Raw genomic sequence first — 20439 nt, 5'->3', positions numbered from 1 at the left:
GATGTTTTGTTGCTGTTTTTTTTTTTAAATATCCTTGCAAATGGTTTCAGTCCTCAAGGAAAAGTACCTGCCTCATTACAGGACAAAAAGAAAGGTTAGCAGTTTGCTTAACGTGTAGTTGCAGAAGTTCAGGCCTTTCACAGCATACATGCTCTGATCATTAGTGCAGGCAGCATGTTAAATGCTGAGTTCCAGGATGCATGGCTGCAGAGACTTTTTCATGTTCTCCTCTCAAGGCTAAATTCACATTGTTTAACTACAACAACAACAAAAGTGGGATTTATATTAAGGCATAAGCACAGATTATTCAGAATATTCAGAAGTGGTTCCGTCTGAAAAGCATCAGAGGGGGGAAAAGACCACATACAAGAAAACGTTAATGGAAAGCATTTGAAGGAAGGCCACGTGATCAGGAATTGCAGCAATAATACAGACTTACAGCATATGTTTTACTCTATGATGCATGGAAATCAAACTTTTCCTATGACAAATTCATGCTAGTACAAAGAGGAACTGACACAGTCCTTTTACTTAGTGTGTGTGACAGTCAGCTTTTCTCTTCCTAATAACCAAACACCATTTGCTGAGCTAGAAATTACAATCCCTGATAGAAATTAGGGTTATTTTTGACACGTTAATTACACGGAAAATTAGCAAGGTCACACTAAAAAACACGTGAATAGATTTAAGTAGAAAAAGCCCTGAGTGGAGAGTTCACAAAACTAGTCTTGGCTGGTGAACAGCCAACAAAACAGAAAAAAAACAACCTGCTAGTTATGTTTTGCACTTTTTTCCATAATACAGTGACAATTATGTGGAAATAAAACATGCATTAGTCTTCAGAGAAGTTAAAGGCATAAGCCTGATTTTTAAAACTTTATTTATTTACAAGCTATCTGCAGATACTAGTCCCAATTACCTGTGGATGCTTCTTCCTTAATCCTTTCTACAGCCTCATCTTTTTCTCCAGTCTCAAGCAAATCTACTAAAGAATGCACCTCCCCTTGAGAATTTCTGCATGAGGTATATTTGTTCTGGGAGCACAGGGTTGGCCCATTCTTAGAATAAATACGTCTCAGTGATTCCAATGGCTTTGTTCTCCTAAGTTTAAAGAACAATAGGCAAGTTTCTCCAGAAACATATTAAGTGAGCTTCACTAAACTGTAGTGTATCACCATAAAACTCAACACTGTATACTTAGCATCCTGCACCTTACAGCCCATAGAGTCACTTGCTTAAAATCTGACTTAGAAAAGACTGAGATTCACTGCTTTAATTGCAGCAATGCAAATTAACAGCATTCTTCATATGGAATCATGAGGACTATTCTATGTTTACCAATGTAAGATACAATTACAATTTGCAAGCTTCACCTCCTAATTTCATTGCATGCAAATAAATACGTGTAGTCAAGGTGTAAGAGCCTTAATCAAAGTATTATCTAGTCTTTATGTAAATACACATTAATTCTCCAAGTCAATAAGCAGTACTGTCAATAAGTTATTCTTTTGTTTTTAAACTCTATATGCAGGCAGGATCTATCAGAAATGCTAGTAAGTTCACATTCAGCTAGAACTTAATCATTAGATGTCTTTTAAATACCTAGTTAATTTTTCTGTCTTCCCCAGGCTAAATCCTTCAGGCAGAATATTGTACTGGACCTAAATGTTACATAAGTACAAGACTTATGCTTAGTCCCAGATAATTAGGTAAATGTAAGGAAAAAAAAACTAAAGAGGAAGAACCTGAATCCTGTCCAAAGAACATGAAAATTCAGGAGCAAAAAAAAGGGGGTTTCATGTTACTGTGAATCTCTTAGTTATCTTCGTCATCTTCAATGGGTTCTCGTAAACCTTCACTCTGCCGACTTTTTCCAACCATTTCTAATAAGGCCTGGGCCTCGGGATCCACATCCAAGATACTCTTCTTCCCTTTTGTCTGTAAAGCAAAATAAAATAAAGTCAATTTACAATGTCATGAATGAATCAGTATTAGGCTAGAAGAAGGAGATATACTCAACAATCCACAAGTAACGTGATTTTGCAAGCTTGTCACAATGACAGATGCATACTTTCCATGTGAGGCATTTAAGGTTCACTGGGATACATCAAGTGACTTTAATTGCTGCAGATACACAAAATAGTCAGAAAATTTTCCTAAGAGCACAGTGAATTGTTTCAAGTATGTTCAGGTTACAAGTCAGCCAGCACATACTAGTTAACCTGACCACAAATTCAAGTGTAGATGTCAACTCTTTTTAAAAAAGGAGATTCAAGTAAAATCTAACAGTTCTTGTAAACAATTTGTTCCATTTCTACTTAGAGCTGTGTGTCCAGTGAACAGACAGAGTACATTAATTTAGTATGAAAAGAAATAAAGTTTAAAAACACAGAAAACAAGCAACTGTGCAAAGCAGACAGTTTAATAAGCCAAATTGCAGAGAGAGAGGAGACAGGAAAGGTCTCCTACTCGTTCCCAGGAATAAACGAGGTGCAGAAAGACCAACAATAATCTATTCACAAACTATTTAAGCAAAAAGCTCTTTGTATCCTTGTTGAAACCAGGTTTCCTAGGCACTTCAAATATTACTGTTCTATACAGAGTATCAGCTGTTTAAATGCAGGTCTTGCTATGTTTTTATTAGTCTTCTGTCAGATAAGGAAGTGCAGGGATTGGAGGCGCAAGGATTATAAACGGCTAATCTGTTGTAAAACAACAATAAATTACATCTTACTGATAAAGAAATATTTTGGCTCTCTCAGTTTCCTTCCTGAGCTACAGATTAGACTTATGCATTGCTAGTGCTTTGTATCTGTTTTACAAATACTGGGTTTTACTAAACCCCTGCAAGGAGGTTCTTCCTTGAGACAATTCCTCAATATCAGAAAGGCATTTTGAAATTGAGAGTAAAGTATTGCTCTTCTATCACCTCATGGCTCCTGATGTTTTTTCATGTTGGATTTCTCAAAAATTCTATGACTGTTTTACGATTTTCTTGCTACAAAATATACTGCACCACAGAGTGAGTTAAAGAAAACATTATTCACTATGGTAAAAAGAGAGTGCTTATGAGAAAACCAAAACTGTTTTTCCTTCACATCTCCCATTCCAAACAGGAAACAGTTTCATAGATTTCAGTTTTGTTCACCAACCTCTGTACTTTCAGGCAAGTCTCCCACTGCCCAAACTTCCAGGGCATCCAGTGTGAAATTCTCTTTAGCTGACAGCTGAGGACTGTTGTAGGTCGTACATCGAGGTTTGGCTTTACTGTGTCCCTTCCCGTAGTCACTGTCTACCCAGAGGCCGAAGTAATCATGTTGTCCACCCATACCCTGTGAAGCAAAGCAGCACAATAAACACTTGCTACACATGTACAATGCAGTGGAAAAGTTACGAAACCCAGAGTATAAATTGCCAGTTTTAGTATCTATGCCATACTTCTGTGAGTAGGTGAAAAAGGATATTCTGAGTCAACCTCAGCTACTATACAAATCTGGTATTCCTGCAGACAAACCAGAGTTTATTTGAGTGTTACTGCCTTCCCTGTATATTTTACAAAGTCACAGCTGAACTGCTTGCAGATACTGAATGTGGTGCCAGAAATTTAGCCCCCTGGCTTTTATCTATTGACTGACAGTTCCATTTTAAATAGGGCAGAAGCGTTGGATTTAGCTGCCTGTTTTCTGTTTAGAAAAGCATCCACAGAAATGGATAATGTAATTTGATGTTGTTTTCTTCAGAGCAAATTTACCTCAGACTGCTACAATTCCCTAAGTTACAGGCACACAGCACAACAAATCTGTAAAGCACTGCTCAAAATAGATGGTGTGCTGCTGTTTTGTAGAAAATCTGCATCTGGAGAGCTCATTCATGGGCTTGAGTAAAGGGAGCTTCTGCCACTGGAATCACACAACAGCAGCAGCCTATGTAGAACTCTCATACTCTAATTCTGTTGGGCTTTCTCAGTCTTCAGTAATTTAAAAAACAGTTACTGTGGCATTGAGAACAGCCAGTAGAAGGCTCTTCTATTAGTTAGATCAGCCAGCTTATGTTGCTTCAATGATGTGGATACACACTGCCCATTCTTCCAGAAAACAGGAATCAAGGACGCCTAGAAGGGCGTGTGTGATAATCGAACTTGGAAAAAAAGAAAAAAAAAGTGTTCCCCTAATCTTCATAATCCTAACCTGCATAAAGCTCACCTACTTGGACCAGACATTAATAAATTCTATCTTAGTTGATTTGATACTTCAGAATACCTACCAACTACAAAGAAAAGTAAGAACTCTATTAGTACTGTAAGCAGTTCTCCATCATTATCCATAGTTCACACTTGACACTGATACTTAATGCTAAAAATAAAATAATAAATATCCTCCTAGTAAAAGTGTGAGACAAATAGCATAGATAAAGGATGAAAACATCCTCAGAGAAAAAAACAAGTGAAACAAATCTGCTGAAAGATGTAAAAAGAGAAAAAAAAAAAAAAAAAAAAAAAAAAAACACTTGCAAACATCAGCCATTAATCCCATTTCCAAATTGTCATTTCTTAGTACTTACTAGTCCATTTGGCATTGTTTGTTGGTTATGGTTCAAATACATGTAGTGGTCATTATATCCTGTGTATGTATATACAGCAAGAGAGGGGAAAACAGAAAACAGAAAGCATCTGTTGTCACCTGCAAACAGAAAAGCACGTGAGGTCAGACAAGTGGCCAGACAGTAACTTGCTTACAAATAGGATAGGAAAAAGGTATTGAAGAAATGCAGCTGAATAAATGAAAGACAGCAGCTGCAATCTCAGAAAGCCAATATCTATGTCTAATCGAGATCTAGACCTATTGTTTACTGTCAGTTAACTCTGTGCAGGGTCACAGAAATCAATGGGATTATGTGGCTGTGACCAAGGGCGGTCAGAGGCATGACTAGTACATTACATTACTAAGCAAGGGTACACCTATCACAGGCTTGCATCGTGTCATCTAAAACTGGCAAACTGCTGGACCCATACAAACTGGTAGGAGTGCAGACAGCCTTTGTTCTGACTGTACAGATATACAGATCAGTTTAGGGTCAATGAATTTAGAGTTATGCCCCGTTTTGTACCCAGAAAGCCTGTGGTGTGTAGAATAGCACTGCATGTGTTATTCTGTCAGGAAAAAACAGAAGGAAAATGTTGTGTGACCAATGTAATAATGTATTAACTGAGTGTGGTGGTAATTATCAAATATTGCTTAAGTATAGCAAATGAGTTTTTTAATGTATCAAAAGCAAGGATTCCCAGAAGGACTGATTACCCAAAGTCCATCTTTTTTTTTTTTTCCTCCAGAAAGCCATATTTTCAGAAAGAAAAAAATATTTCCATAGAGTTACAAGAAGCACCTCTTCTCTTTGCAGAGTTTTCAAGGGAATAAAATGATTGTTCTGTACAGCAGAACTTTTCGATGTTGGATTTTTAAAGGGAAACAAAGGCAGAGAGAGCTAGTGTGCAAATGATAATGGCTTAGCTGACGTTGCCATCTGCTGGACAAACATTGCCATCTGCTGGACCTGTTATTTAAACTGTACTCCCTTGTTTATACTGTATTTCATTCATTTTTCACCTCACTTTCACCTATGGAGCTACAGGAGTCGATAGCTTTCACTGAAAAGGAAGCCATGATCAATAAGTCCTGCAACTTTAAGTCTTATCCAACGACAAACTATAAACATTCATCAGGAATATGCCTGACTGGGCACAAGGGCAGAATAACTTGGTATGTTTTATACATGCTTCCAAAATGAGTATGGTTTTGCTGCAGGAAAATACACTTGAAGCCATGGAAATACCATGTGTTATGAAAGTAAAATGACAGTATCCATTAAGTAGACAGGATTCTTATACCTGCACAGAGTAAGCAATGTTTACCAGAACCGTAAGATACTAACAGAAAAAGAAAAGTGTTTTACCTTGAAACTGTGGTTTCACTTCCCAGGAGTGAGATGCAAACCCACCAAAGATATAGCCATCTAAGTCCCTTAGGATCACTATGCAGGGACCTTTGTTCACTATATGCCCACATAACTGTGAAAAGCTTTCTCCATGAAGTCTAGAAGAAAACAAAAGCCGCCACTTGTGCTGCAGCTCTGCTGGCAAATGGGAGTTGATGTATATGATGGATGGGATGTCAAAGAGACTGACAAGTCCTTTTCCTTTGATGCCTTTGCAGCCTGGAACCAAGTTGACTATTTCTTTGGTTTGGTCTGGGAGAGAGTGCAGAACGTGGAGACCTTGCCTGATAACAACACTGAGAAAAGTTGAGATGTGTGGAACTCGGTACACCCAGTCCTCAATGGCACTTTGATCAAAATTCATCTCCATTAGCTGAGGACCCACAGGTGTTGCCCCATCTAAATAACAAGACACACGGAAGAGTAGTAAGCCTCCTAGCCTGTACCTTCTTTCAGGAAAATAATCGGTTTATTTAAGTGCACAAAAGATACTGCATTATTTAGGCATGAAAACACAAAAAAAAGGAGATGGAGATAGTAAATTGTCAGCTACATTAAAGAGATGCATGCACAGAGCTGAGAAACATTGGACTGTGACACCCATTCATTGGGCTGTCATGATTAAGAAATGTGGACTCATGGTTACAACATATATTGCTATTTTGCAAAAAATATCTCACCTGTAATTACAACGGTACAAAGGTAAATCTAGGCTTTGCAAAAGGACATACCACCATAAATATCTGCAAATGCATCAAAACAGTTGTCACCTGCAAGTCAGGTATTTGTAAAACAGACATGTTCTGTGATAAACAGCTTTGCACATCCACTTGAATTGGGACTTAAGGCAAAAGCACTCCTGAACTTACAGGAAAAGATGGTAAAGTAGAACAATCAAAATTCCCAAGTTATTCTGAAAGCACTAGAAACTGGTCTGATCATTTAAACTCAAAGAAAATATGACCCAAAGAGCAAAGGTCTTTTGGTGATTATGCAAGCCCTGTGCCATTCTGGAATACAATACGTCGGTGCTGCTTACCTGCAAGCTTCAGTTCTGACAGCAGCTGAGAAGCAAGAGCCTTTACTCCACCTGCGGAATCCCTCGTATTCTCCAAATTCCAACCTTTCAGTTCCTTCCTGTAGTTCAGTACATGGACCACAGACGTGATCAGATCCTCTGTGAACTTGAAAGATTAAAACATCACCACTTTGTCATTTCTTAAATAAAACTGCCAAAGACTTTCAAAGACTTTCAGAGAACAAAGGCAAGTAGTACTGGTGCTGTAATTCCAACGACAGAAACATCTATTCTCATGAAGAGTCAGAAATAGCAGAAGTGCTTTGTCAGTGTCATAGGTCCTGAAAAGGATCCTTTTCCAAGACATTCAGTAAATGTTACCTCACAAATCACTTCTGTAAAATACATCACAGAAGATAAAGGGAAATGGGGATGAAAATTTACAGTGGTACAAGCCACTAGTTAATCAGTTTTCTGAGATCCCACCCTTCCACCTAGCAAGCTACATACTTAATCCATACATCTGTCCTGTGGCTAAGGCTCTGGAAAGCACTTTGCTCAGTTCCCAGAAGCACCAGTCACACCACAGGTTTTGCTGCCTCTAGCCTACAGTTTGTCCAAGATCAGCAAGACAGTGGCAGAGAGGAGGAAAAAAAAAAAAAAAAAAAAAACAAGTCAGGAATCCCTATTCTGAATCCTCTTGCACTGTAAGGATTACCTTCAGATTACCTACCCTAGTCTCTGCTCTCTTACTGCCCACCAAAACACACATTTAACCTCTCAGTGTACCTCTTGGATTTGCTTGCCCTTCACAGGACCTTCTGTCGTGGAGATCATTCTCATTATTATGGTAATCTTCTCATCTGCATTCCCTTTCAAGAGGTTTGACATAAAAATTACAAACTGCTCCTTAGCAATCTGTTCGCTGGGCTCTGACGATTTCCCAGTCAGGTCAATACTTTTCATTCCATTGTACAACCGAACAGTCATTTGCTCTGGTAATGGTTCTCGCATATATGCCTACAAGCAGAAAAGTAGCAAAAAACATATTTTTAAAATGTAGAATAACTAATATAATTCAGCTAACGTGTGCTGAGATATACTGCAATGAATGAAGGATTCTGTACCAAGTATCTACTAACAGAAACAGACTTCTAAGTACTGGTTTTCCAAGAGAAATAAAAACCTCTATTTTTATAGCATATCCTTTCCAATGTAATTGATTTAAATTGACATAGTTATTCTATAAATGCTATGGAGTTTAAAAAACAAATTAAAAAACACAATGTAAATTGTTAGCAGGATAGTAGCAAATGATTTGTATATGGCAATTCTGGTGTAAAGGTTTACAACCCTGCTAGTCTGACATTTAAAATTATAATTCTGCCTTTGATAGTCAAACTCACAGACACTTAAAACCAAATGGCAAGTAAAGTTCTTCACATAGCTTCAGTTTTGGCCTCGAGAAAATGCAGACAAAGTATTTAACCCTAAATGCACGTGTAGGAACAACCGTAGAAAATTTCCCTTGCATAGCAACATCCAGGAGAAGCCTGAAACAGAACTGAGATCACCTGAGTTTTATAAGGCATCCCTGATGTTGAAATCAGAGATTGTTTATTTAAGTTGCATGGCTGGCCCTTTGAATTGAAGGCTAACTGGTGTACACCGTCATACATCACAACACCGCGGGAAGATCTGACTCTGCTTTCAAGAAACATTCAGAGCGTTCAAGTTAATTACAGGGTTTAAAAATAAATCATCTAAAATACATCCATACACTAGGATATGATTACACAGCGTCTTCATTGTGCCTGACATGCTGAACACACGGCTTGACGCTCACACGCAGAGCCACAGCCCAGTGGGGACTACACCGAAATCAACAGACCTCCACCTGCGTAAAAGCACTCCGGATCAATTCAGTGGAGCTGCTATTACCCATCTATTGCTGGCTCAATACCACTGCTATCGAAGCCACCAGGAACATTCCTGTTTGATGTTAATGCTTGTTGCTGCGCATATAGGGTGAGATCCAGCGTGCTGAGCTCTACCCTGCTACTGCTGACGTCAGCAGTAGAAGTCCCATTGATTTCAGCAGCAGCAGAATTCACAGCTGCAGCCTGACACATTAGCGTGGTTCGTACTGAGGGAGGGACGGTCACAGGGGGTACAGCTGTCTCTGAGGGGCTTTCTGAAAGTGCTACATGAGCCTGAAGTAAGCAAGCAGCAGGGAACATCGTTAAAAATGCACTACACTGAAGGGCTTTTTACTTCACGCTGCAATATTACCTACCTACTCCGTACCCCTTCCCACCCACCACTTAGCTGCCCTATTTTGTTACGCTTGTAATTATTCCAGTGAGTAGATTCAGGAGGGTGGACTGTAAAAAGAGAAGTTTTAGAAAACCTCTAACAAATGCAGATCTCTGATAGTTTAGGATCCTTGCTGTAAATGGCTTCAAGAAAATATCAAGAGATGCTTGCTGTCTGCTTTCCAAGCTACGCAGTGCAGCCTGCTTTGGTCCACAAGCCATGCAGCTTCCTTCTAGTAAAGGCTAAGCAGAATACATGAGTTTGTTGTTGGGGCCCAGTGAATGTTATCAGATTATTGCTAGATCAAATCTGCCACACAGCAACCCAGCTAAGGCATAAGCACAGATGCCAACAATGCAGGCTTGCCATTGCAATAGTCCCTGTGCTAAGGAATTAGGTAGACACCTACGTGCAGTCCTCGAGAAGATTTTAACTTAAGTTGGCAAACAAAAAGGATGGGAAAAGACAAAGTTTCATCAAACATTACATTGAGATAAAGGCAAAGCTAGAAAGAGGATTTCTTCCAGGTCCCAGTGAAGTAACAAACACCAAGAACCAAGTTTTTGGAGGTATCAGGATTAAAAGACTGGGCAGCAGCATCATTGCTTTCAGACTGGTGATAGCTGATAAAGAGCTTGGCTGTGATAAGGCCCAAGCTGGTCTATATGCAGACTCATTGCCAAATACCTTAAAATATCCTGCCTCTGCCATGGAGTTCTGATTTGATTCCATTAACTGCGTAGCGTATGTAGAAATGAACTTCAATACTACATTCATTTGGACACTTGATTCCTGTCTAACTGAAGTTATAAAGTATTATAACAAATCACTCCTTTTCTTTCTTGATTAGAAAATGAATGCAAAGTTAATCAGAGAGCGTAATATATGTTAATTAAATAAAATAGGGAGCTGCAGCTTAATCAAGTAAAATTGAATTTTCACTTTTTGATGCGAGTGGAAAGATCAGAGGCAGTGATGCAATTGAGGGAGAAAGGTCTAACCAAATACCAACTGAGCTTGTGACAGAATCTTGAGAAAACCTGTAAGTAATCACATGCATTCAAATCCCAGAGGAAGAACAGTCTTCCCACTTTTCTGGATTCTGTATAAAAGTATTTTCATACCTCCCAAGTTACTTCAGAATCAAGAAAGCTGCAAATTGATCCAACGGTGCAATTTAAGAGAAAAATATGAACTCAATAATCATTACTGATGCTAAACTGTAAGAAAATATTAAATATCCATTCTAATTCAAAACAGTAACTATTAAATTAAGGCAAACAATCCTTTAAAATTAATTATTGCCACATCTTTAGAGCCTTTCTAGAATTATGTTCAACACACTGCATTTCAGATATATCAAGAATAACATATTCTCTTGCCTGTAGCGCTCCCAGAGTCACAGTTTTCTTTGTAGCTTTTCCATTTTTTGCTGCTGATGAGCCACTTGAGCCCGATATGGCATCGAATACTCCATCAATGTCAGACTGCTCCTCAGGAAGAAATCTGGAAAGGTGGTTCCGATAGGCATTGCTATCTGCATTTCCCATCTTTCCAACCTGAAGCAAAGGGAAATGGAAAAAAAAATGCAGATACTGAAGATTATTACAATGGTCACAAAAGATGCACCAAACAGCCTGACATGCCAGTGCAAGTTTTAGAAGAGCAAATTACTAGCTTGCTAGGAAACTATTAGAACTACTTTTAAGCCTCCATGAATATCAAAACTACATAAACTTGAAGAATAATGTGTGTGAGCAGTAACTGTGCTTTAAAAAGCTCATCTCTCTGCTAAGACCACCCTGTCTACCAATTCAAACGTCATTCAGGTCTTATCAAATGGAAAAACCAGTATGATTTAATGATTAAATGAGCTTGTACAAAGTGACCGTGAGTCTGTCAACTGGAATGCATCAGTAACGTGAAGGGAATAGCCTAATTATGGATTATTTATGACAGATTATGCTACATGTTTCTAATGCATTAACAGACTGAAGCTAGGTCTGCCAATAATATATGGCACTAAAACCCCATCACTCTTAAGATCACGTGTTTCTACAGACTCAATTCGGCAATCAATCAAAACGCTGCTAAGAAATACAGAGTAACCAAAATATTTAGGGGAAAGACTCAAGACCTAACACACAGCTTCGTATGAATTCAGTAAATTTTTGGGAGCTGGTATCCGAAGAATTCTGTTGTGGTTTTTTTTGTCTGTTTTTTTTTAATACCTTTAACGTACGCCTGTGGTTTCTCCCACTCTCAGGATTCACCTGCATTACTAATTTAACTTGTGTGTGTTTTTTAATGCACTGTCGAGGCCATATGCACCGGGTTTCTCCCTAGAGCAGCATGGCACAGACCTAAGTGCCGCAGGGGCCTGAAATCCCTGTTTCCACTACGACAGACACTGCTGTGAATGGCCTTCCCAGGGCAGACACGCTTCTGGGGTGACAATCCCAAAACAGGGAGAAACTGTATAATCTGCCCTTTTGTGTTTTCCTTTCCACAAACTCCGCATTATTTCTGGCACGTCAGTTTGGGTTCTGGATTACCACTTCCACACAAACCTCATTTTCTAGGCAAGGCCATAAAACAGCCCTTCAGAAGCGTCAGAAGCTCTTTGTTTAGGCTAACCCAATGTGAAATTGGCTGATAAGCAACTGTACACAGGAGTCTGGGTTGGGCTTATTTACCTTAACTGAGTGTTACAGGCCCAAAAGCCTTGCTTCCTGCAAGGAAGATGTCGGTCGCGGGATAAATGCCAAAAGGTTAATGGAAATGGCAGGAACCTGGAAGAAAAAGCCGTGAGGACATGGTCACTATCAGCGAACTGAGGAGCAGGGCTCTGGGCAGGGAGGGCACCGCTCTTGGGAAGGGGGCGACCCAAGGCAAGGAGTCCCCAGCAGGGAGCCAGGCACAAGCCTTGGCGATTTGCAATTTTCTAGCTTTATTTCCCCAAAGCCGAGCCCCTTCTTCCCCACCAGATCTGCAAACCCCCCCCAGCGTGTCCCCCATCCCACCTCGGGGGCTGAAGCCAGAGGGGGCTGAAGCCAGCCCCGCAGCCGCCAGCCTCCCTCTCCCCTTACCGGCAGGGCGCCCCATGCCACGGCCTCGCTGCGGGAGCCCCCCCAGAGCCCTCTCCGCCCCCTCCAGGAGAAACCCCTGGACCTTTACACTCCCCCGGACCTTTACACACCCCCTGGTACCCGACAGCCGGCGCCCCCCAGCGCCTGCAGGCTGCCGGGGCGGAGCGGAGCGCGGCGGAGGAATGGCGCCGGGCGGCACCGCCCCTGAGGCGGTGGCAGGGCGGGACTGGGGCGTCTCAGAGCGAGAAGGAGAGAGGCGGGCGTTGGCAGAGAGCTGTGGAGAACCTGGAGTTGCTTCTTGGGAGCCCCCGAGGCTGGGGGCGGTGTGGGGAAGGGCTCTCCCCGCTGACTGGGGGCTTCCCCCGGTTAAGGGACTGTCGCCGCTGACCAGGAGCTCTCGGCTCACCTCAGCCTCACTGGCAGCTCGGCCCTAAAGCGTGGCCTGAAAAGAATCAGAGTGGCCTGAGTTGGAAGGAACCTCAGAGATCACCCAGTTTCAATCCTGCTGCTATAGGCAGGGACGCAACCCACGAGATCAGGCTGCTCAGGGCCTCGTCTAACCTGGTCATGACCACCTCCAGGGATGGGGCATCCACAACCGCTCTGGGCAACTCACTACTCTCTGAGTGAAAAATTTACTTCTAATCTCTGAATCTCCCCTCTTGTCTTTTAAAACCATTCCCCCTCATACTGTCAATATCTGATTGAGGAAGGAGTTGTTCTCCCATCTTTTTTATAAGTCTCCTTCAAGTACTGAAAGGTTGCAATGGGCTCACCCCTGAGCCTTCTCTGCTGTAGGCGGAACAGGCCCAGCTCTCAGCCTTTCTTCATAGGAGAGGTGCTCCAGACCTGTGATCATCTTTGTGGCCCTCCTCTGGACCTGCTCTAACACCTCCACATCCATCTGGGGCTGGGGGCCCCAGACCTGGATGCAGTGCTCCAAGTGGGGCCTCACCAGGGCAGAGTAGAGGGGGAAAGAGTGGTGAAAGCTCAGAGGTTTGCGTGTTGTGACTGGGGAAGACCGACTGCCCGGGGCAGTGCCCCTCAGAGAGGGTTAAGGTGCCTTCTCAGGTAGTTTTCAAGGTATTCAGTCAGGCAAAATGCCTTGGCATTGGGGAGAAAATACAAAAATACAAAAAAAAAAAAAAATCTCAATGAGTTGGTTAAAACTTTATCTTATGGCTGCAAAATCACGCCAGGCTGGAAAGTAAAGGCCATACAAGTGCTGAGAAGCAAAGTCATCATCTGCCCTTCACTATGAGGCAGGAATACTTGGGAAAAAAAACTCCAAGTGGTTGAAATACTTGTCCCCAAACTCACTTTTTTCAGATCGATAACTGGTTCTTTCCACCTCAGTTATGTTACTTCAGCAGCATTCCCCTTGTACTTACGGTCACTGAGTTTGGTTCCTGTAATAAATACATTGAGGGCTTTGCCTTATTAGCAATGATGCCTTGCCTGTGGTTTGTCTAGCTGTAGTTTATTTTCAGCCAGACTCTGACAAGAAGCATCCTTCCAGCCAAGGGGAAAATGTGCCCATGCATATTCCCCTCAAAGCAGTGTTGGTTATATTCTCACAGTCAGATTCTATGGGGCAGGTTAGCAGCTTTGGCCTGTGACTTGAAATAACAGTCTGACCTGTGTCTTTTCAACAGTTCCTTTATTACAAAAGAAAGAAAATGATATAGTCATGGCAGAGCTCCCGCCTGTTTTATTCTTTTGTACCAAGGAAAAATTCTGATAAGGTTAACTTCCCCAAATACCCAGTTTTCTTAAATTTTTGTGGTATGCAAAGCTTTATGAAAACATGTAGTGTATTCTTGTTATCAGTCCAGAGTTAAAAACACTTTGAGCAGCATACCAATATGGTCATGGATGAATAAATACCTACTGATTCTGGTTTGCCTTGGTCGTCACTAGAGCCACATAAGATAACCAGGTTGTGTCAGTGGGATTAAGACATAGCAGTCAAACCTGAGGAAAAGAATAGGAAATTCTTGAAGCTTATTTGTCCACACGGTGGCGAAATATGTTAAGAAAGTTAACTGTGAAGCTTACATTGGGTGCTTCAGCTGCGTTAAAAATGTGATTCTCAGGTTTATTGGCATATATGTGGGAGTAAAAATTCTTATGATAAATTATTTTAATCTCTTTCCCACGAGCTCGGTAAACATAATATGTACCACGAGGACAAAATTCCGTTCCTGATAAAGCTCCTTCCCTGGGCTACATAAGCACTTACTAGAAAGTCTACTGCGATTGCTTGGTTTCTGTCAGAAGTAATGAATTTCCAGCTTATGCCTAAGGAGAAAGGGTAAACATACAGAATAAATAAAAGCAAAATTTTTTAATTCAAGTTAGTTTTTTTTTTCTTTTCTTTGACACTTTGGAAGTCTTTTTTTTTTTTTTTTTTTTTTTTTTTTCCCTAAAGCTTGCATTTTGTATTGTATCTCTGTCTGCTGTATTTTCTTGACTGGAAGTACAGGGCTAGAGATTCTAGTCTAACTGACCTTATGCTAAATCTGTTTGTCAGCATCTCTACGATCTTCACAAATCCATGGTAATTTCATGACCTCTCTTGTCTAACTGCTGAGCTCTGAATCAGTCAAAGCTACTGGAGGATATCTGGCCTTCCTCAGCTCCAAGCAGCTGCTTTTGCAAAGAAGATGTGATGTTTTGCCCTTTTTGTTTAAGTCTTGCTCACGTGTAACAGAGATGACTCTTGGTTTATTTACCCTGCCTGCCAGTCTAAACTGAGCTTGCTGTAGCTACTGGATGGCACTTGGCCACTTGCCTGTAGCACTAAGCTGTAATCTACAGCGCAGATGTACTCCTCAAGCCACAGGATACTAACATTAAATTGCACAAATTATGCTCCTACTGTGGGGGAATTTCCAAGACTAACAATTTCACACACTAACACCTTTTTGTATAATCTTTTAACACCAAGAGTGCATAAAAACAAGCTAGAAATCAGGTTCATAAGTGTAATAGTTTGTAACACTCTTTAAATGACTAGTCACTTCCTCAAATGTATTTTCAGATGCTCTAGTTGAGTTAGGTTTCTCAAGCCACTTTGTTTCCACCAGTAAGAAAGAGAGAATACACTAAGAAGCCTTTTAAGGACATTCAAGAATATACTGATATATAAAAAAGTGGAGGAAAGAAGAAACAATAGAAATTTGGAAATGTTTGTGGCTATTTTTATGAACTAGTGATAGATGTGAATTTATTTGCAGAGTGCAAAAAGCACAACTTCAAAACACCTTTTATTTAAAAAAAAAAAAAAAAAGTATGCTTTAGACTTGTATGAAATTATTAAATTGATTTTTTAGGGTTTTACTAGTTTACCAAGACTATGGCCTTCATTCCCAGTAATTCTAGCAGTACTGCTTTTCAGTTTAAGGAAGCCACTACAAGATAACGACCTGGAATGTGAACAGTGTGTTGAGCACCCTTGTTTATATCAAGCACATTTGTCTTACCTAGATTATCTTTTAGCTTCTTTAAAATTGTATTTTTCCTACCTCGAGTTAGAACAGAGAGAAGTTTTGCTGTTGATCAGTATTGTACACGTATTGTTAAGATCATTACTCTCTGATGGCAATGATGCAGAGAATCATTGCCATTTGTCATTGATATGATACATAGCTTCCACTGTGGTAACATATTTTTATTATTATTATTATTATTATTATTATTATTATTATTATTATTATTATTATTATTATTATTATTATTATTATTATTATTATTATTAAAGGACAGCTTAGAATGGGACCCTACTGTGCCAAAGACTATGCAGAGAGGTATCAATGACTTCTGTTCCAGAGAGCTTATTGTTAGTTGCATTCACATGAAGGAAACTCATTCAATACTTCTAGCTTCCAATTATTACTCAGCATTTTAGTTTCCTTACATTGCTTAAATCTGGCCTTTGCCAACAAGGTTAAACATGACCTCTTGAAAACAGTGAAATGAGATTATAAAAACCTTGTTTTAGGTTCTATTGGTTACACTCTGTGTTTTCTATTTCGCTTGTAAACTTGATTTTTGGCAGGCCACCTACACTAACAGTAAGTTAAAAAAAAATCCTTTAAAAAAAAAAAAAAAGTTGATATTTGATGAAACTTGTTGTAGGCTTAGGCCACTGGTCATCTTGCAGGGTGACCTCAGCACAAAATTCCTTTGACTTTAAAAGGTATCGTCTTAACCCTACCCTCTGATGCCCTTTTATATATGTATTATTCGTCTCTGCATTTAATTGGCTCCTGTGACAGTCCCAGCCTTGCAGCCAGTTACCTGATTTCTCTTCTGTTTTTTTATGAGATTGCCATATATGGCTAAAAGAAAGACTCTGACTAATCAGAGCTGTGGCTGTAGGTAGTCACAAAGGAAGTTGTGGATTTTGCAACTCTTTGTACTTCCCTTTACAAAAACCTCTGCCTGCTAGTAACTAGCTCCCTTCTATAAAAGGGCAAAAAAAAAAAAAAAGGGTGCAGTCAAGAGGTTAATCTGATCATGAGTAAAGATAGTAATATGTGGTATCCTAGAAAATGTATTTACAGGTGGGATGAAAGCTTCCTGCTACAGCTTATTAACTGATGTCACCAAGAAGCAGCCTCTGTGTCTACAGCAAAACTGCAATGCCTAATTTTACTAAACTAAATTGTAGTGTGTGTTGCAGCTATGTAGATCAGAAAGATTACTGGGGACTGTGAACCAGATCCTGACAACTAGAAGAAATGCACAGCCACAGTCAGGAGAGAATATGAAGTTCTCCTGGGCTCCCCTGGCCTGGTCTGGTAACAGACTAGTTTGGTGTCTCTCTTACTGCGTGTTTCAAAGGCCTTCACATTCCCTGGGTTCAGCTGCCCCGAACTCCAGCATCTTCTAGTTTTGGAATAATAAAATTGGCCATTTTAACATGCTTTTAACATGGTTTGATATATAGCACTTATAATTTATTTCATACCAAGGCCTGTGGCCCAGGTTGGAGGTTTTAGAAACCATCTTTAAGAAACAATCTGCTATAATCTTCATACAAACCAGAGTAAATTTAACAAGGCAAATCATCCTTAACAAGAGAACCTTCTACCAGAAACATGCAATCTCTGAATTTGTTCAAGGGTGTTTGTTCTAACAGGGAAGTTTTTCATGGAGACTGGCAATTCATAACTTCAACTGCTTCCGTATAGAGAACTTGAGGATGAAAAGCAGAGGATCTGCTTGCTCCTGACGGAAACAGAAGGTCTCACCTCAGAGTACAGTCTGCATGTCATCTGTTTCAGTTGTAATGCACACAACACCACGAGTAGCAGCACTGTGGCCCGGATTTTTGGAAGTGTATGTGAATGTTGATAGTCTCACAGTGTGCTATCACCACTGTGCTCTCGTGGTCAGACTGTTTGGTCTACGGGACCAAAACCCTGGAAGTGTTAACACCAGCAGAGACAGTAAGGTGGAAATACAGTGAAGGAATCAAACAAATTTAGAGCATTGTCTCTAGAAAACAAAACAAAACAGAACAGAACCAAAAAAAAAAAAAAAATGAGTAGGAGCTGGGAAAATTTCTGTAAAATTCCTGAAGTCATTTGCACCCTTGTTCACCTCTGTAACACATACAGACTCCCTCTTTTTCTGCAAACAGTGGGAGAAAAACCTTTACAAGCATCTTAGATCTGTAGTTACTAGTGAAGGAAGTCTTTTTCAGCAGGACAGCTGTGTTTCTTGGCACTGTACAGTATTTACACCCACCATGTAACAAGAAACCAGTGTTTTGTCATCTGCTGTATGGTGAACTCTTAGGTTTTGAAAAGAAGTGATGGAAACACGATCAGGGCTTGTGGGATTTTAAAAGCTATTAACTAATAAATTTCGTGCCATTTTTGGTTGTTTGTGTGACTAGTATTGCACTGCTTTATTTGTTACTTGTGGCTTCTTTTCCCGTAACACTACCTTCTTCCCTACCGCACAGGTTGGATTTTATCTATTAGTTTTCTTTTTGTGCAGTGCAGTGTATTTTCTGGTGTAGCTGGCCTTTTTTATTGCTTTCCACATTTCTGTCCAGATTAAGCGGAATGTGGCTATCTGACTTCCAAGTCCTTGGCTTACTTTTCTCTGAATAAACAAGAGACCGTGATGGGATGATCATCTCCCAAAGCAATAGTTGCCAAACCAGCACAGATTAGGACAGCACCCAGTTGTTGCTGACTGCTCTGTGCTGTGATTTCTGCTCCAGGAGTAATTGGTAGAAGTAATAGTATTCAGCCATGTCCCTGCACGTTTCTTCATAGCCAGATTACTCCAATCACTTACATTTTTATCCCCAAATTTTGGGCTGTAGAAGCCTGGTTCTGGAGCAGCTCTCTGTGTGGTCCATCTGTCCTGGCTACTGGAGCCATAGGCTCTGAGAGGGAAGCAGGGCAGCAAATTGCTTCCATCTTCTGTGTTTATCCCCTGTACAGTTAGTCCAGTACCTTTATAAGATGAGTGTGGCAGATCCATCTCTCACAAATGCTTTCCAGAGCATACCAGCTGTTTCTGTGTTCTGTTTCCAAGCTGTATTGACCTGCTCTAATAGAGTGAAGCTGTCAATAATAAATGGACTTAAACCTTAAATCCTACCTTTCTCCTCAGTATAATGAACACAGTCTTGAGGATCAGGCTGGCTTTTTACAGCGTGGGCCTTGTTATCACACATGCAGGAGGCAGTATGCTTTTATACTAAGGTACCCTATCAAGAGATCAAGATCATAACAGGAAGCTGTGATAGCTTTGAGAGGCTGCTGTGCTAGTCACCTGCAGGCTGGGACTAGCTCACAGCCTGTGTGTCCCCGACAGGGCTCAAGTTGTTGTTTGAAGTGGTGATTTCCAACACTAAAAATGTACGTCACAGACCAGAGTCTGAACCAACAAGCTCTGGCAGGCTTTTGTGCTGGTATCTAACGTGGGCAAATGGGGATTCAAGGTGGGGAGGGAAGGAAGGTGAGGCAGCGAAACACTGCAAATGGTTGGGAGCCACTGCGGAAGAAGAAGAAGGTCCTGATCTAGGTGGTGGGAAAACCCTCCCTGTGCATCATACATTCCCTATGTATTCCCCTTTCAGTTCAGAGCCAAGCAATCACACAAAATAAAATGTGCTGATCCCAGCAGCTCGAGGTGCACCAGAAACTGCCTCACACACAAAAACCCAGCTGGCAAGAGTGAGAGGCCACCACCAAAACTGTGTTGCATGATGCCTTCTGCCACTGAGGAAGAGCAGGCTGTTTCTATGGCTACTGCTGTCTCTCTGCCTCTCTCAAACACAAGTACCATTGGTTCTGATGTGATCATGTATTATAGAAGATGATAACCCACGTACTTCTTTACATTGCAGCATTTGAGCTAGTAGCCACTTGACTTCTGATAATAAAAGCATTTTCCACTTAGGGTATTGTTACAAATGGGTAGGATATTCCTCATCTCTGATTAATAAATGCATCCAGTTGGGCTCCAAAATCTTTGCTCTGGTTTCCATGACAACAGGTATGATTTTTGAGGCTATTTCTTCCCCTTCATCTTGGGTTGGAAAGAGTTGTTCCCCTTCCAGTAACAGTGTGATGGGCAAGCAAAACAACTGTCTTGAAGGCAGATCTACAGCCCTGAAACCAGCTGCTTCAGCCAGTTTTCTAACATGAGTGAGGATGTATGAGAAGAGTAGCACTTCTCACCTGACACGAGCTTGAGATGGATTTTTTGTCCTCTGGAAGTCAAGTTCATGTATAACTGTAGGGAATGCACTCATATGTCACACTGTTGCTTACAAACTTACAAAGTGATCCATTAGGCCCAGGTATCACCATGTTGCCATGTCAGATGATAACCAAGCAAAGCCAATTTAGCCATTCACTCATGTAATGAATTTATAGATGAATTAGTAGTGAATGCACACTACTGTTTGAAGTGGACTCTTGTTACCTGTATGTCTTCCCTCGGTTAATCCTATTTTCTACGATAGGTTGTTAGGACTGGATCAGTCACAGG

At 40.7% G+C, this 20439-nt stretch overlaps 1 protein-coding gene across 1 annotated transcript; it reads right to left on the bottom strand.

Annotated features, from left to right (window-relative positions):
* Window positions 1-358: 358 nt before the first annotated feature.
* On the bottom strand, window positions 359-12119 carry MEAK7 (MTOR associated protein, eak-7 homolog). Its single transcript, XM_084294717.1, has 8 exons — window positions 12022-12119; window positions 10708-10884; window positions 7799-8029; window positions 7031-7175; window positions 5950-6390; window positions 4561-4679; window positions 3153-3332; window positions 359-1938 (listed from the first exon to the last, which is right to left on the bottom strand). Exons 2-8 carry the CDS (start codon window positions 10873-10875, stop codon window positions 1816-1818), a joined length of 1407 nt encoding a protein of 468 aa, XP_084150843.1. The 5' UTR covers window positions 10876-10884; window positions 12022-12119; the 3' UTR covers window positions 359-1815.
* Window positions 12120-20439: the final 8320 nt, after the last annotated feature.

The sequence above is a fragment of the Netta rufina genome (genome assembly GCF_964035555.1).
Source record: "Netta rufina genome assembly, chromosome: 13".
Lineage (NCBI taxonomy): Eukaryota > Metazoa > Chordata > Aves > Anseriformes > Anatidae > Netta > Netta rufina.
The sequence above is the reverse complement of the archived record's forward strand: the minus strand, read 5'-3'. Positions and strand labels throughout refer to the sequence as shown.